The 18,401-nt window shown below is 44.7% G+C and overlaps 2 protein-coding genes and 2 non-coding genes across 4 annotated transcripts; 2 read left to right on the plus strand and 2 right to left on the minus strand.

Annotated features, from left to right (window-relative positions):
• Window positions 1-1,368: 1,368 nt before the first annotated feature.
• Window positions 1,369-3,687, plus strand: LOC123447190 (ras-related protein RABH1b-like). Its single transcript, XM_045123772.1, has 6 exons — window positions 1,369-1,768; window positions 1,888-1,958; window positions 2,469-2,557; window positions 2,850-2,961; window positions 3,155-3,245; window positions 3,346-3,687. The coding sequence occupies exons 1-6, from the start codon at window positions 1,370-1,372 to the stop codon at window positions 3,505-3,507; spliced, it is 924 nt and encodes a 307-aa protein (XP_044979707.1). The 5' UTR covers window position 1,369; the 3' UTR covers window positions 3,508-3,687.
• Window positions 3,688-3,801: 114 nt separating this feature from the next.
• Window positions 3,802-3,873, minus strand: TRNAD-GUC. The gene has a single exon. It is a non-coding gene; the product is annotated as a tRNA-Asp (tRNA).
• Window positions 3,874-4,693: 820 nt separating this feature from the next.
• LOC123449678 (mitochondrial arginine transporter BAC1) lies at window positions 4,694-12,136 on the minus strand. Its single transcript, XM_045126975.1, has 8 exons — window positions 11,869-12,136; window positions 6,822-6,911; window positions 6,094-6,195; window positions 5,892-5,996; window positions 5,692-5,784; window positions 5,421-5,621; window positions 5,247-5,345; window positions 4,694-5,156 (listed from the first exon to the last, which is right to left on the minus strand). The coding sequence occupies exons 1-8, from the start codon at window positions 11,962-11,964 to the stop codon at window positions 5,022-5,024; spliced, it is 921 nt and encodes a 306-aa protein (XP_044982910.1). The 5' UTR covers window positions 11,965-12,136; the 3' UTR covers window positions 4,694-5,021.
• A 2,980-nt stretch (window positions 12,137-15,116) lies between these two features.
• Window positions 15,117-15,189, plus strand: TRNAR-ACG. The gene has a single exon. It is a non-coding gene; the product is annotated as a tRNA-Arg (tRNA).
• Window positions 15,190-18,401: the final 3,212 nt, after the last annotated feature.

The raw sequence follows: 18,401 nt of genomic DNA on the forward strand, positions 1-18,401 counted from the left end.
CTCGTCCGAGATCTTCGACTATGATCCCACGATGAAGACGGGCTCCGACGACGATACCATGTCGGACCCCGTGCCTATACAAGACAGCTTGAGCATAGAGCAGGCACGGGCACACTTCGATGCCGTCATGGTGAAGGAGTCTGTGTTGGCTCGTAAGTCGGCGTTCCAGTAGGCACACGAGGAGAAGCGATACAACCTCTTTTTCCTCTAGTAACACCAGTTGTCGGAGGGCGAAATCAACGGCGAGCGCGCAAGCGAGATGGTCTTGGTTGTCATGGTCGCGGCAAACCCGAACTTCATCTACGAGGCCGCACGTGCTCGACGCTTCTCTAGTTCGCTACTAACGAGGCGGTGGCGCACCCGAACACGGACACAACAAGACACGCCAGACGCTTGCGACGCATGTTGTCGAGGATGAGAACGCTACCTGTTCCTTGTCCTACGCGTATGTGGCAGGTGGACAGTGAGTCAGTGACGAACCGTTCGTGTCCATCATCGAACTCACATCCACCGGCATCGGGGACAAACATGTCGTGCACTCCTCGGAGGATGAGTAGGGCATGGGAGGTAACAAAGCCTAGTGTCCCATGTGGGTCGGTCTATCTCCCATGTCTTACTCTTTCTCATCAGAGATTGTACCTACATTTCACGTGCCTTTAATCCCGTTGGCGTTCATGAAGACGACTGATGGAGAAAGTGGTCGCCGATGCGGAGTACAAAGGAAGCGGAAGCCCGACGCCACCGTAGGATAGGTTTAGGTCCGACCGTTCTTTTTTAATGAAAAATGTCCAAATTATAATGAAGTGTTTGGTTTGTATGAAAATCAATCGGTTTGTATGAATTATGTCTGGTATGTTTAAACCAATATTTAAATAGTACACGGGCAACGTTGGATGGTCGGTTTTCACATTCGTGTGGGTGGACGAATGCAAAAGCAAATTTACGGTTTTGGGGGTGCGCTTCCATGGAAACCCTGGCTCCGCCACCGAGCTTTGCCATTTGGATTTGGACAAAAGCAGGCTGGCTGTTACCACAGCAACGTGCGCAATTCCCGTTGAAGAAAGCAGAGGAGGTGATGTCCTGAAAGAAAGAAGAAGAGGACAACGATGATAACAGCAGGTGACGACGTGTGGTAAATGAATGGATGGATCGACGTCGACAAAAACTGCAAGCGCTCGTTGCAGTTAGGTCGCCCCCCTTTCGGAACGCACCAATTACGAACTCGGATTTATTATGCCGAACAAACTGAAGTAGCAGAATTAATATGCGAGTACCAAACAGGGAAAATATTGTCTGATTGAACCTACTTCGTCGCGAAGGAAGGAAAGAAAGAAAGAAGAAGAAAGAGAAGCTTTGAAGGAGTAGTAGTATGTATGTATGCATTTGCATGGATGTGCCGTCAACACACGCGACTCGGCAGCTGGCTTCGGAAACGTCCAAAGTCGCCTCCCCTTCTCCGTTGAAAGCAAAGCAAAGCAAACCTCCTCCTGCTCCTCCTTCTTCCGTCCCCTTTCCACCGGTTGCACGCGTCCAAACCCCGGGCAACTACTCCCGATCGAGCACGCGCCTCGACGACCCGATCCAAATCAATCACGCGCCAAACAGACCGATCGATCCATCCATCTCCAGCATCCGAGCAGAAGATCAGATGGCGCCGGTGGTGTCGGCGCTGGCCAAGTACAAGCTGGTGTTCCTCGGCGACCAGGCGGTGGGCAAGACCGCCATCATCACCCGCTTCATGTACGACAAGTTCGACGCCACCTACCAGGTCTTACTCCTCTTCGATTTGCTCCTGCTAGCTCCCGATCCCGATCGCCCAAAGCTCGCACGATTGGCAAATTCTGACCGTCTGCCGCTGCTGCTGGGGTTCTCTACTTCTGTGTGCAGGCGACGATTGGGATCGATTTCCTCTCCAAGACCATGTACCTAGAGGACCGCACCGTCCGCCTACAGCTATGGTATGCAATACTATAAGACTTTCTTTCCTTTTGGTAGCCGAGGGATCGTTCATCGTTGAGCGCAGGCCCTTTTTCCTAGTCCTAGTTGTAAATCTTCTTCTTCTTTATCACCGTATTTTCTTTTCAAAAAGAATATCTTTGTAATTCCGAAATCTAGATAATTTTGTAATACTACCCCTGTTCCAAATTGAACTGCAAAACGTCTTATATTTAGGAAGCAGGGGGTGTAATATATTGCAGGCGCCTCTGTTTTTTTGGCGGTTTACATTGGACTGCCAAAATGTCTTAGATCTAGGAACAGAGGGTGTAGTTCTTTAACTGTTTCTGTTAGAGAAACCTGAACCGAATGTCCTGAAATTATGCTTGGCACATTGCGAAACAACATATACGAGATACCAGTAAACAAAAAATCCCCTTTCTTGAGGACTTTATATGCCGGAACCATACCTGACAAGTCAACTGTGAAAACTGGAAGGGTGACATAGAGTTTGTAACTGTGAAAATGTGCAGGGACACGGCTGGGCAGGAGAGGTTCCGGAGTCTGATTCCAAGCTACATCAGAGACTCTTCTGTTGCGGTCATCGTCTACGACGTAACAGGCAAGTTACCTGTCTTGACAAAATATACACACCAGCACAATAAGTAGCTATTCTATAAGTACTGCACTAGAAACTAGTATTCCAATCTGAATTTTGTTTTGACACAGTTTGGTAGCGATGCATGAAATCTAAGCAGACATATGGACAAATCAGTTTGAACTCTTTCATCTGAGGGTAATTACTTACAGTGACATGTTCAACCACAGAACTGTATCTGATGACATGAAGAAAGTATACCAGCATGTATCATCCTCGTACGCTGACGGGCTCATACCACAATTTTTGTTCGCAGACACGCAATCGTTTCTGCATACATCCAAGTGGATCGACGAAGTGAACACGGCAAGAGGCAAAGATGTGCTGATTGTGCTCGTCGGGAATAAAACAGACCTCGTCGACCAGAGGTACACGAGCCATTTATTCTCATATATCTCTAATAACCAATGCATCGAAATTATAGAAGAAGACGCAAAGATAGGAAACCTCCTGCTCCAACCAATTGTATTGACTGAATCTCTGTGGTGAAAGCCAGCATGCACCAAATCTTCGCGACTCATTTTCCTCTGTCTATTCACCCCTGAGTGTTGCCACCTCCAGGCAAGTGCCGACAGACGAAGGGGAAGCCAAGGCCAAGGAGCACGGCGCCTTGTTCATGGAGACCAGCGCAAAGGCCGGCTTCAACATCAAGGTCTCAACTTATCTTACCAGAATTTATTTCTCCGGACATCTTTTGCATCTCCAACTGCAGCCAAGCATCTGAAAGCGGAAAACCCGAACCCTGAGTGCAGGCGTTGTTCCGCACGATCGCCGCGTCGCTGCCGGGGATGGACGCTGTCTCGTCGGCGAAGCAGGAGGACATGGTGGACATCAACCTGAGGCCTGCCTCCGGACCGGCAGGCTCGGGCACGGCCGGGCAGCAGGAGGAGAAAGCAGGCGGGTGTTCTTGCTGAGGGTTTTGGTGGTCTTTTTAGGGGGTCGATTTGCATCCCTTGCAGGATTGCAGTAGCGCATTTTGGTGGGGGTTTTGGTTACATTACAGGGCAAAAAGGTATTGTAATTGCAGGACAGAGAGATGCCATGATACTGTGATTCTGACGAGACGAGTTTCATATAGAGGAGCGATTTGAATCTCTTGCAGGTTTGTTGTAATCCATCTTCGTGAGTTGCTGGGGACGGACGGATTGTAGTTTTGACCAAACAGAGGAATGTATAAAAAAAATGACGCGTGAGGGAAAAATATGTATCGCCGTTGCCGGGGATCGAACCCGGGTCACCCGCGTGACAGGCGGGAATACTTACCACTATACTACAACGACACTTGGTGATGATGGATGGAATGTTTGGTTAGTAATCTCAGTAATTTCTGTTCGCTTAGTCAAGCTTTGTTCAGCATGATTGCGATGGTTTTTCGGGAACACGCGATACTATTAATCAATTTTAGACTTTTCTAATGCAATACTGTTAATAAATATGTGTCATTTGCGTTGTTGCTGCCAGGATGAATCCTTATGATTGCGCACTGAGTACCAGTGGCGGATCTAGCACACGAGGTCAAGGTGGACGTGCTACACATATGCATTTATTATTTCTTTTATTTTTCTGGCCTTCTTCTTATATGGTATAAAAAGCAATTTTTAAATCTCAGGATGGCCACACCCTACCTCCCCCACTACGCACTACCACCCCACACGCTCCCGTGTGATCTTCCTCAGTGAAAGAGCATCAGCATTCAGAATTTGCATCCACCGGAATCAGTTTGCTCATAGCATTGAAGTGCCGAGAAAGGGTTCTGGACCCCTGTTGACTTTTGACCTTATGCTTGTACATTTTAAAAATAGAAAAATACTCTTTCCATCCCATAATGTAAGTGTGGTGTCAAAAACACTTTTATATTATGGGACGGAGGGAGTACAAACAAGTGGCCACGTATGATATGAAAAAGGACGCCAAACATTGCTCTTTTTACACAAGAAACATGACAGTATTTTGTAGGAGTACAATATTTTCAAAAGAGAGTTCGGTGTAACACATCGCAAATTGTAGTCGCTCATGCCCACTTCAACCTGCTGTGAGATCATGTTGTCTACAACGACATAAGAAAATTTCTTGCTAGTCACTTCATCATTGCCCCCTCTCTTCATGAAAGACTATTAATGCTAGTATGCTACCCGGTGAGGCTCTCAATAAATAGTTTACATTGAATAAACACTCAAACTTTTATTCCAAATCATAGAACACTTAACAAGATACTTCTTAAAGAAAGCACCTACATTCATTCCAATCATAGAACACTAACCAGATATTTCTCAAAGAAAACCCTAACGTGTAAACCGTAAAATGATTTCCGTAGTAACACCAGTCCAGTCCAGGAAAAATGATTAATTCCTTGACTTTCTGAGTAACTTTTTGGGAAAATGAAGCAGGTAAATATCGCCACAAGCATTGTATATTTGTATCCCTTGCATTAGTCACGCCTTATACCAAGAATCTTAGCACTGTACTCCCAGGCAACAATCGCTGCTGCATTAGCAGGGAACGCTCTTGCTAGTGTTGGCCCAAGACCAGCATAACATCCAGCCAGACCAGCTCTCCTATAGACCTGCAGCATTTCAATCATGGCTGCCGTGATCAAGCAAAGGTAATATATCTAACGAAAACAGAAGATCGTGGACCATCGCAGGGCATGTACCATTTTTAAAACCCGAAATGGATTTCGGCTCGACTGAGGGTTATGATCTGTCTGAATAATCGTTTTGGCAACATCCAGTGGCAGGGTAGTTGTCCAGAACTGCAGAGTGAAATACTAGTCAAATTGAAGAAAAACATATCTTACAAAGAACTTGAAGGATTTCGATATACTTACAGCCATCCCACTAATGCCACCACTCATGATTCCTATGCCGATATCTTTTGCCACAACTAAGCCACTATTGCTAGAAAATTGCGGAGAATCTATATAGCTGTGCATCCAATGTCGGCTGTATTCATAAGTGCAGAAGAAGATAGCATTGCCAATTGCCTCTCTGTACAATGTTGCTAAACCACCACGAAATATACCCCTAACCTGCAACATAACAAAAGCTCCTTAGACTAGACACAATGTAGAAGAGCTTGCAGAAGGCCATTAAGCTCACCCCTTCACGCTGCAGTGTTTTCACAGCGCAATCTAGAGGGCTGGAGTACCGGGTCGCATACATCACATCCTTCCCTTGAACTTGCATTCTGCACTGGAGATGTCTTGAAATTACATCATTAAATGTCACCTGTATCATGCCTCTGTGTACTTGCTAACAACAACTGGAAAACAAAAAAGAGAGATTGATGCAGGACTGACCTTGGTCAGCTCAGTTGGAGCAAGGATGCAGCTGATCAGGGCTCCGCTGCAGGCAGCAGAAGGAATAATTACCTGTAGCTGCGGCTTAGAATCCTCAACATTTCCCTGCAATTAAAATGAACAGACCCATTTAACTAAGATAAGGCCTTCACATAAGCATTTGCATTCCACTTGTGATTGGTATACCAAAGGAAAATAATACCTGTAGTAATTGTTTGGCATGTGCATATGTGCCAAAAAAAAGGGAGCTTTCAAGTGCTATACCAATAAATGAAGATGACGCGCCTCTATACAACCCTCTTATCTGTCATGGAAAATAACCATGCGATGAACTTCCAGTAATATGTGATAAAACTGTATCCTCTCAAAAATGTAGATGAACTTAATCTATAGTGGTTTTCAGCTTAAAACCTGTAGGTTCTAAAACTAAGCCGAGCATTAACTCCAGATAAAAATGGAAATCTGATCCTTCAACTAGATAAATGATGATAGCTCATCCTTTAATAAATTGTTCTAACTAATAGAAAGGTGCATTGAGATGCTATCATAAGGTAGTTGACTTGTTTGTAATTTCCTTAGCTTCGTAAACTAGTCATGTATTAGAGGGCTATATTAAATGAGTCTCCATAAAATCATTACTTCAATTCATAAAAAATAATTATATGAATACACAATCCGATCTAGACAATTTTACTAGAATGAATACAACCTGAAAAAAAGTTGTCATTTTTATTCTGTTATCTATGGAATAGACCATGTGTATATAGGACTAAAACAGTACCAGGTACTTTTTATAAAAGAAATACACTCAATTAATTGAGGAATACTAAAAACCCTAAACACTAGTAGTGTCAAAAAAACGTCTTACATTATGAGATGGAGGGAGTATAAGCTAAATCTAAAGTTTGAAATACGAAAGAAGGGGCTTACTCCTTCCTCAACCAGTATCCTACTTGTGCAGTGGAAAGCATTCCTGTAGACTTTTCCATGAGCCGTGGTGTTGTGAGCTTGCAATTTGACCTATTGGTGAACAAAGTTATCTTGAATTCACATGAAAAAAAATGGTAAACATATATTCCATTCAAACTGCAGAGTTTTGCCTGGTATGTACACAGGAAAAGAAAATTATATTCTGAGAGTACTTCTGCGGTGTATCCTAATTACAACAAAAGAAGTGCAATTGGTTTCCCAGTTTGCCAGTATCACCTTGCATACTATTGGCAGCCAGGCTTGTATGTAATCGTAATTTCATAAAGTGCCACAAACACATGGAATATGAATCTTGGGGCAAAAATGTTTTCTATAGGGAGGAATGTCTTATTTGAAAATTACAAATGTAATATTTGCTTAGTACTACCTCTGTCCCATGATATAAGACGTTAAAACGTCTTATATTATGGAACAGAGGGAGTATGTCTCAAAAATCTCCAACACCAGCATTAGAAAAAAGCAGGCCTGTCGATGAGCAAGGCCAAATTGGCCGACCACACAGGGCCCCAAAATTTTGGGGGCCACGCTCCAGTAATATATATACGTATATATCTGTCCAAAATAAAATAAAATCTATAAATATATGTAATAAAAAAGTGCCAGTAAAAACACACTCCCAGGCAGCCCAAATACACCCATGCAGCCCGATCGTTTCCCTAGCAACGATCCATTAGTAGTGTTGCACCCGAATCCTAATTGATTAGCACCCGAAATTAGCGCTCGAGAAGGCAACACTGGCGACGGCGGCTGGGCGCCTGGGCGACAGCGACAGAGGTCTCGAGCAGGGCGGCGGCAGCAGAGGGAAGTCGTAAGTAAAGTTGTGCATACGCGGCCGCCGGCTGGTGACCGGCCACCCCACAGCATATCATTCATCCCTTGCCAGCGTAAGTCCTTGTAGACAAAGCCCTATTTTATTTTGCCAGGATAGGCACTAGGCAGTAAACTATTTCTTGTTAAACAAAAATTTTAAATCTTACATCTAGGTAAAGTCTGTCTATTTTCTGAGCTATACAGTGCTATAATTCGTAGAGTTTGAATTGATTCATATTACCTTTTGTTGCATTAAATAAAAATATTCATCAAGGAATTATGATTCTGGTGCTTCAAAGTGTAGGAAGAAAGTATGATCCAATTTGTGTTCTACTACACATGAAAGATTCAATGGATTGTCAATAACAGAACTTGGAAATGATGTCTTGAAGAGGATTAATTATGAAGATCTGATCGAAGATTTCATTTCAAGAAATACTAGAAGAATGTTGCTTTTTGATAGAAAATGAGGTCAATTTTAAAAGTTTATTATTTTAGTACCATGTTTACTATTTTACCATTAGTATTTGATATGTTTCCTAAATGTTCTACCAAATTAGTATTTGAAATTAAATAATTAAGTGAGAGTATATATGCTTTACTTACATTAGTTCTTTAGCTATATGGTTTGTAAAAAATAAGGGTCTTATTTTGATTTTTGTCCCGGGCCCTCAAATTTCTGGAGACGGCCCTGGAAAAAAGCACCGAGTATATGACAGTACTCCCTCCAATCCATATTAGTTGTCGCTCAAATAGATGTATCTAGCACTGAAATACACCTAGATACATCCATTTTAGCAACCAGTAATGTGGATCGGAGGAGTATGAGCTAATAAACAATTGGTCAGGACCCCCAAAGAGTTTAACTGTAAAAAAAGAAAATCCTAGAATTAAGTCAAGACAATGAAACAACAAGATCCTATGGATATGATAATTTTTGGATGAAGCATTTTATTAGAGCATCTCCAACAGCCGCGCTATACTAGCGCCGCGCCGCAAAAAAGGGAGTTTTAGCGCGCGTGCAACGCGGCAGGCAGCTCCAGCGGGCGCGCAAAAACGGCGCGCGCGGCATTTTCAGTTCAACGCGCTGGCCGAAACGCAATCGCGCGCCCCTTATTTGCTGCGCCAGCTCCCGCGCGCGCGACTCTCCCGCGCTCGCTCCTCCTCTCTCCCGCGCTCGCTCCCCACTGCCAACCCCTTCTGGCCGCGCCGCCGCCGCCGCTCGCGCCCCCGGCGACCGTTCAGGCGCTCCCCGGCCTATCCCCGCGCCGCCGTCGCCGCCCGCGCCCGCCGGCGACCACTCAGGCGCTTCCCCGGCCTGTCTCCGCTGCGGCCGCCGCCCGCGCCCCCCGGCGACCGTTCAGGTGCTTCCCCGGCCTCCCCGCGCCGCCGCGCTTCCGCCCCACCCCCTCCTAGTCCCGCCGGCCCTCGCGCGCCTCCGACGTCCGAGGAACAGCGCCCGAGCGCTCGCTGCCGCGCCCGCAAGGTGTTCGACAAAACGCCTACAAGGTATGTATTGCTCCAAACTTATGAATTTGGTGCATGTTTTGAATTGTAGTTTTTATAGTATAGTATTGAACATTGTAGATGAGTTCGTCGTATGATTCTTCCAAAGAAGAATTTGATGTGGAAGAGGAGGAGGATCTTGCAATGATCATAGCTATGCATATCAATAAAAAACCGAAGCACGGTGGTTCGGTTATGGGTCGGGAGAAAATTTGGAGAGATAGAATTGATGCCCATAACAGATTGATGAAGAACTACTTCGTGAAGAATCCCACATACCCGGAGTCGTATTTTCGTCGCCGGTTTAGGATGAGCACAGACTTGTTCAAGCGCATTGCAGAGAAACTAGCGAGCCATGACCGGTTTTCCCAGCAAAGGAGGAATGCCGCCGGAGAGCTCGGGCATAGCACCTTTTTGAAGGTGACGGCCGCATTGCGTATGTTGGCATACGGTATCCCGGCTGATCTAGTTGATGATCACTTGGCTATGGGTGAGAGCCAAGCCATCATGTGTGTCAAGCGCTTTGCAGTGGGAATTGTGCAAGTGTTTGGCGAGGAGTATTTGAGATCTCCCACTGCTGAAGACGTCGCAAGGCTATTGGCAATGAACAAGGCTCGCGGCTTTCCTGGCATGCTTGGCTCAATAGATTGCATGCATTGGAGTTGGAAGAATTGTCCAAAGACATGGCATGGGCAATTCCACGACCAAAAAAAGGGTTCCACTATAATCCTTGAAGCGGTGGCCGATCAGGAGACTTGGATTTGGCATGCATTCTTTGGAATGCCTGGATCTTTGAATGATATCAATGTTGTCAACCGGTCACCACTGATGAATAAGATTGCAGATGGTGAGTTGCCACCGGTGCAGTTTGTAGCAAATGGTCGTACGTACAACTATGGCTATTATCTAGCAGATGGCATCTATCCAAAGTGGCAAACCTTCGTGAAGCCGTTGAAAAAGCCGGAAGGTAAGAAAAATCTTGATTTCCACAATGCTCAGGCGGCTGCTAGAAAAGATGTGGAGAGAGCATTTGGGATTTTGCAAGCCCAATTTGCTATTGTGAGAGGACCGGCTAGATTTTGGGATCAAAAAATGCTTTGGTACATCATGCACGCTTGTGTGATCATGCACAACATGATCATCGAGAATGAGCGTGGCCAACATTTAGACTACTCACAGTATGAGCTCTTGGGACATCCCGTGCGAGTGCGACGGAGGGCTGAAAAGGTAGCCCGTTTTGTTGCCTCCTATCATGCTATTCGGCGTCCCGCAACGCACAATGATCTTCAGAAGGATCTGATTGAAGAGTGGTGGGCATGGCATGGACGACAAAGAGCATGATTTGGTTGTGTTTATTGCATATTTGTATTGTATTGTTCATGAACTATTGGTTGTGTTTATTGCATTATTTGTTGTACTAAACGATAAACTATTTGTTTGAGTTGTAATGACTATTTATTGTTGATTTATTTTGTTTGTTTGATCATTTTTTCTCCTATTTTCTGAAATGTACATGTGGTTTGTGCGTGCTGCGCGCGCTGCATTTTTGGGCGCTGCTGGAGCGGCGCGCGCGCGCTGCATTATAGCGCGGCTGTTGGAGCCAGCGTCTATCCCCGCGCTAAACCAGCCGAAGCGCGCGCGGCAAACACATTTTTTGGACGCGGCGCGAAGCGCGGCTGTTGGAGATGCTCTTAGGTAGTACCTGTGCAGATATCAAAAAAAAAAATCCAAACCCAAAGAAAATATAAGGCTTGTGGCATCTCCTGAATCAATGCAGCAATGAATGCTCAGTCACATTCAAAGATGGAAAGTACATCCAGCTGAAGTCAGAATTGACACAACTGATACAAGTAACAGTTTTCTAAACACACTCAAAAGCTGGTAGTATCAACCAAATTACCAACAGGTATTCCTCCATAGTTCATCATCAGAAAGATCATAACGCACTTGCAATCTTATAGCAGCAACTAGTAACAGCAGCAATCATAATCTAATTACTTGTTAGTGCTCCTCTCATTTTAAAAGATCGGCCACAGCAATTTTAGGCCCGTTTGAGGACCTTACTTGGGCTCGATTTGGCTTCTGAACCCAATACCTTAAATTCCTTGAGTTTTTTTGTCGCTGATTGTTTACCTATTGTCACGTATATGGACCAGCCCACATCGTCCAGTACTGAAGCAGGTCGACAGGAACGAGACGAGCCCAAGTGAAGTCGCATGCGGTGCGCGTGCGTGAGGTGGTCGTGTCCAGATCCCAGCTGCTTGGCTATGTATTACGAAAAGGGGCTGCAGTATATATAGATAAGAAAGAAAGAACTGAGTTGTAAACTACACTTTTCCCCTCTCTGGCTGCTACCCTGTATCTTCAATCCTTCTTATTCTGAGTTGAATTGACGTAAACTCTACTTGGTGTGCTGCCAGTGGTAGTTTGATCGTAACACCTATCTAATGTGTTCCAATTCTGGTTTTACAAGTCGCGTCATCGTCCAACTCCACTTGTGTTTACGCAGCATTACAAAGTCCTTCCCTAACAGGCATTTCATCGAACAGCAACGGTGCTGGCATAGCATATTAGCGTACAAAAAACACAACCAAAGCACTGGAGCGCAAGAGATCAAATTGCCAAGCGAGGCGCGCCAAGCGGAAGCGAAGAAAAGAGGAAAGAGAATTACCTTCACGGTGTCGAAAGGGTGGCCGACGACCACCTGGGCGACGCCTGCGGCGGATCCAGCGATGTATTCCTTGGCGGAGTCGCCTAAGCCAGCCATCCCAGAGGGAGCACCGCGGGTGATCGTGCAAGGCTGAACAGGAAAGCTTCAGAGCGGGGAGCAATGGAGGTTTCCGGCCGCACGCCGGCGCCGGCGCTTGAGGGGGAAAGGAAAGCGCCGAGTCGCTGAGCAGCTTAGGCAGTGTTTTTTCGTTTCTGTTTCGGCAGGCGGAGGTCGTCCGGTGAGAAAGCAGAGGAAGGGGCCGTGGGCTATCGGGGGCGGACGGAAAAGTTGGTGAAGTGGATACAAGGATGATATGGCCCACTTCAGACTAGTTTGGGCCGAATAAAACAACGGGAAGAATAACAGTATGGCTCAGGTCGCGAATTGCCTATGGCCCAGCTTTTTTGGGGCTTCTCGACCGGTTTTACACGTAAAATATAACCAGTACCGTAAAAAAAATGTTGTATCACATAAGGCCATAAATCTTGTTTTTATAGAAAGAAAAAAACGTCGGCCGACTTCTTGCACCCCACCCTCCTCCACCCCACCATCTCCCATGCCGCTTACATTCTCACTGAGTTAGATGATTGCTTTAGAGCATCTCTAGCAAATCCCGTAAAAGAATCAACCTGAATAATTCCGTCGAGTATACAGGTTCGATCCGTTTTGCTAGCCGGAACAGACCCCGTATTATGTATCCAGCCCGTATTTTTTTTTACGATGGACCAAAAAAGAACCCCCAACCAGCATATATGCGGTTTCACCGCTCGAATACAGGTCAAACTCTATCCTCCGTCGCGATTCATCTCCCACTCTGCCCTAATCTCTCGTTGCCGATGAGCCAAAAAAAACCATAGCGGGCCGTCCCGGCCATGGACTGCTACGGAAATGAAGGGGATGGCGCCGAGCGCCGCCGCGGCCGCGTCTCCGACGCCGCACGCAAGCAGGGATCGTGGAGGTGGCTGAACTAAGGCCATTGGTCGTCGCCGTCTTTCGAACGTCGTGAGCTCGAGGAGTACGAGCGCGAGCTCGCGGCCCGACGCCTCGGCTCCTCCGGCTCCTCTGCCGCTGGCAGGTCGTCCGCGGGCGCCTCGTCCTCGCGAACCATCACTTCGGTCAAGAGAAGGCCGGAGGAGCTCGGGCCGCTCGAGGACGACGTCGAGGACTACCTCCCCCCGAGGCAGGAGGATCACCATGGAGCGCTTGATGAGGGAGGCGGAGGAGGTCACCGTGCACAACCGCCGCGAGCTCGAGGTCGAGCAGATCTTCCTCAAGCAAGGCGTCACAGCGTCGCAGGCGAGCGCGTCCAGGGAGGCGGACCTGTGCGTCATGAAGGTCGAGCAGGACAACATCTGGATCGACCTCGACACCGACTCTGATAAGGACTGTGCTCCACCGGCTCCTCCACCGCGTCGTCGCCGCCGCACCCGTCATTTTTTGTAGCATAGGCTCGGGTACCCTACACGGCCCGTAGCCCCCCCCCCCCCCCACCTAGTAGTATGAAGAACTCATGTAGTTTGATGATGAAGAATGATGTACTTTGATGAAGAACCATGATGTAGTTTCATCCGCGAACATTTTTTTATTTTACAGTTTCATATACGGTGTTTGGTCTTTGATGCACGAAATGGCCCTGTAAAATTTATCCGCGGCGATCTGTAAACGCATTTTGCGGGTCGCTCTTTTACGGGGTCTGCTACTTGATCTTCGTCCTTCATATCTAATTTTCTTTTTGATGAAATTAGGGAACTTTATTAAAAATGAACAATGCTACAATCAGTATCCAATAGGCATACTATGGCACTAGGGGCATCTTATCACCACAAGTTCGTTAGGATCTTCACTCCTGACAGATTAGCTAACAAATCTGTAACCTTGTTTAGTGAACGGTCAGTCTCAACTTTCGGAAGCTCCTTGACATGGCCCAGACATGATCTATCCAGCCTTACTTCCTTTCGAGTGAATAGGACTAACTGACGTGTACATTCTACATCATGTTCGTGTTCATGTTTTTAAGCCATATCACTACATTTTTTCGTTTTTACCCATGGTTTGTGTGGCAATATATTCTAAACCTTACTTTTTTAGCACATTTGCTTAGCTTTGGTCTTCTATACTCGCCAAAAGTGAATGAAAACTGAAGACTTGCATTTTTTGAGCAAAATCGTACTTCCTCCATTCACAAATATAAGATGTTTTTGATATTTTAATACAGACTGAAATGAATGAACAAACACAGTAAAACATGTCTACATACATTCTTTTCACGAGAAGTTAGAACATCTTATATTTGTGAAAGGGGGAGTAATATGGTAGTAATTTCTATTGTGCAGGTATAGAACTTCAAAGGAAAAAATAATATAAAAAATATATTATTAACTCAAATTCACAAGGATATTATTATTCTTTTAGAAACAAAACTAGTTGTAGGAGCTTCCCCTGCTGCATTTCTTTCAAATAAATGTTAACTGAGTATATGTGAATGTAACACCAAATTGACCATATACAATCTTGTCATCATGATCATGTGTATGTGAACTGATCTTTAGGTTAGTTAGTTAGGTTTCTCCTGGCCCAAACTATACTCATATTTCTCCCTCCGATTCATATTATTTGTCGCTCGAACGGATGTATCTATCTAGCATTGAAGTATAAAATTTGACACATGTGCTTGTAATTTTTTAGATATATTCTAGACTTTTCGAAAGGGTATAATGCGCACGTCGATGACGAGGTTCCTATGATGACTCCACCGATCTCAATATCTGCCAGCTTAGGTGCTCCACTTTTTTAGATATGTTTCAGAAATGTTCGACGCTATTGTATTGGTATTATGATGTGGCCACTGATTACGAAATGCATGAGGAAACTTTTATAAATCTCAAGGTCTATTTACATAGTCTCTTGAAAGTGCTCATAATGATAAGGAGTACTTCCACATACATAAACATATGTATTTTGTATCGTATTTCAATAAAAGAACATGATCATGCAGAGGTACTCGTATGCTTGCCACCAATTTAGGGTCACATATTTTTTAGCCAAAGCAACCTGAATGATCGTTTTTCAACAAATCACCCAGTTTATGCTTAGCTGCGCCATACAGAAGTGTCTGCAAGACTGGATTAAGTCGTGCGTTAAGGCGAACCGACCCGAATTTGTGGCAAAGTTAGGAACATGTGAGAGCAACCTACTAAAATTGCATCGAGGACTCCGTGGCCCAATGGATAAGGCGCTGGTCTACGAAACCAGAGATTCTGGGTTCGATCCCCAGCGGAGTCGCTTTTTGTCCTCTCCTTGTTTTTTTGCACATTTTTCTACTGGGGCGAGTGCACATTATTATTTTCATACAAACCGAAACATTTTGTTTTGCCCGCTGTTTCGTGGAGCAAAAATGCTAGATGTACGAATAGTTATGGAAGTCTATAGATTTCTTTCTCCTCCACAACTAATCTCTTTCCCCTGATTTTCAAGGTGGGGGCCTTTTTGCACATTTTTCTTCTCGCGCGAGTGCACATTATTATTTTCATACAAACCGAAACATTTTGTTTTGCCCGCTGTTTCGTGGAGCAAAAATGCTAGATGTACGAATAGTTATGGAAGTCTATAGATTTCTTTCTCCTCCACAACTAATCTCTTTCCCCTGATTTTCAAGGTGGGGGCCTTTTTGCACATTTTTCTTCTCGCGCGAGTGCACATTATTATTTTCATACAAACCGAAACATTTTGTTTTGCCCGTTGTTTCGTGGAGCAAAAATGCTAGATGTACGAATAGTTATGGAAGTCTATAGATTTCTTTCTCCTTCACAACTAATCTCTTTCCCTGATTTTCAAGGTGGGGCAGGCCCCCATCTAACAGCTAACTAGCTGTATGCCCGTGCGTTGCCACGGAGCAATAGAATATATAATCAAACAAATATAACACGTCTGATTTTCTTTAATAATAGTTGAATACTCTAGTTGAATGCCTGCGCATTGCTATGAAACAACCAAATTAGAGGAACTCTAGTAGAGTCATCGTGTTCTAGTAGAGTCGTCGTATTGGCATCTTATAATATGTATGGAGCGCACTCCATAATAATGAATACACCATATATGTTTGAATGAAGAGTATATTTCAATTAATCATGACAGACAAACGAACTTCATAATGTGACGCCGTATTTGCAGATTTGGGGAAGGTGTGTTCATGTCACATGGCAACCAGAACCTTCTTTTTTGGGGGACATGGCGATCTTTAAATACAAAATCGATAAATTCCCTTCTGAAGGAAAAGGTATTATCATGTGTGTAGTGAGAACTTGTGCATCTCAATCCAAAAAAACATGTGCATATTCGAATTTGCATTTTGTCTTAGATAATAAACATTGTGTGTTCATTTCCACATACAATACATCCTTTTTTATAGCCGGGGTAGAAACTGAGCCAATACAAGCAAATATGTCATACAAATTAAGTGTCCCTCATAGTGTAGGAATTAGGATAACAACAAGTTACTCGAGAATAATAAAAAAACACAAACAGCCTTATATTATAGATAACCTTTGCTATGACTTCATAGATGACATTTGCTTTGACCGAACATGTTCGTACCGAGCACTATTAGTGACAAGATCAAACAAAAATGAAACAACTACAAAAAAAAGCATGACGTAAGAAACAACTATCATTCCCTACCGCGCGCGCATTATGTTACAAGGAGATATATTGTAGGAAGAAGATTGTACTTTCCTGTAAAACATGCAAGTCTAGATAATGAGTAAACTTACCGTGTCAATCAATGATTCGCCATGGATAAGAATCACCTACTTGCCAACACCGTAAATAACCAATGGAAAAATAAGTCACAAAGAAATGCTATCATATTTTATAGCAAAAGAGGAAAATAGGTATGTATGTTAGAATCATCGCCACCAATAATTTTGTGTTGAACTTGAAGTTGAAAGAATCCTGTGCACAAAATATAGAATGTAGAATTCATGGTTTTATTCACCCCAAAGCATAGGTATCCAATCCAATCTTCGTCAAAAAAGTGGCAAGACGGTCACACCAAACTGCACAAAAACAGCGATAGCATGTAACGTTGCGGCTGCTAGAAAAATGTGCCTCACAATTACCCCTAAAATTACAAGAAACAACATTAGGACTATACACTCTCTGATTGATGTATATTCGTATGCAGATGCAACATAACGAACGAACTTGTTATAGAGAAGATATAGACCAAGGAAGAGATTAGTAGTATCTACATAGAAAATAAGTATTTAAAAAATGGATAAACTAAAAATATATAGAAGACACTATTATACTTCATAAGTAACTGAGGCTATGATTTCTAATACTAACAGCTCATGTATCTTGTATATAGGGCACTATGTTAGTGTGACAGCCCGAGACCGACGTCCAGAAGATTCCCCCTTTATTTCCGTTTTCGTCGTGTGGCTATTTTATTTTGTTGGTTGCATCATCATTTAGTTTGCATCATCGCATCATGCATGGCATCATGTCAACGGTGATTTGTCGGTGTTGCTTGTTGCTTGTGAGTGCTTGTGTGTGTGGCGTTGTTCGTCGGCGTGACGAGAGTGGGTGCAACAGAGCCGCTTCAAACCCTGTTGCGCCGAGGACGTAAACCTTCTCTCCCCCTCTCTCCTCTTATTTCATTTTTGTGGCTTTGCTAAATATTTCAGACTTGACCCCCCTTTTAAAAAAAATCGTCTTCTTTTAAAATGTCCTTTTATTAAATATGGGGGCAACCCTTTGGTTTTTTTTATTTTATTCCTCCTTTTGTTTTATTTTAAAAACAGAGCCTCATTTTTTTTCTCCTTTAAAAGAGCTTTTATTTTATTCTTTTGTTTAAAAGGGGTTTTCACTTTATTCTTTTAAAAAAAAAGAGGTTTTATTTTTATTCGTTTAAAAAAACCCAAACTATTTCTTATAGTTGGGGTATTTTTTTTAAAGGAGTAAAAGGCATTTCTCTATTTTTGTTTAATCTTTTTATTTTAAAGGTGTTTTCTGTTTTTACAAAAAAACAAACTAACAAAGGGAGAGAGGCCCAGCCGGCCAAGGCCCAGGCCTCCCCTCCCTGACCTAGCCCGCTCCCCCCGAGCCTCGTCCTCCCCGTGCGCCGTTTCCTCCTCCTCCTCGATCCCCTTTGTGCCTTCCCCTCGCGCAGCCTCCCTGCCAGCGTCGAGTTCCCCCCTGCTCGCTGGCCTCTCCCCGCCGGATTGGCCGCCGCCTCCCTAGCTGCGCCGCCCGCCTCGCCGTTTCCCGCGTCGCTTGCAGGTTCCCTCCCCTGCCGTGCTCGCCTCGCCCCTCGTCCCTCGCGAGCTTACGCTGCGCCACCATGGCCGCCCGCCGCCGCAGCCTCCCCGCGTAGGAGATCCTATCGCCGGTCCCGAGCCACCGCAGCTCCGCTGCCGGAGCTGTGCTCGCACCGGCCCCTCCAGGCCCCGAACCCTCTCCCCGAGTCTTCCCCCGTGTTGCGCCGCCTCCTC

The sequence above is a fragment of the Hordeum vulgare genome, chromosome 4H (genome assembly GCF_904849725.1).
Source record: "Hordeum vulgare subsp. vulgare chromosome 4H, MorexV3_pseudomolecules_assembly, whole genome shotgun sequence".
In the NCBI taxonomy this organism is placed as follows: Eukaryota; Viridiplantae; Streptophyta; class Magnoliopsida; order Poales; family Poaceae; genus Hordeum; species Hordeum vulgare.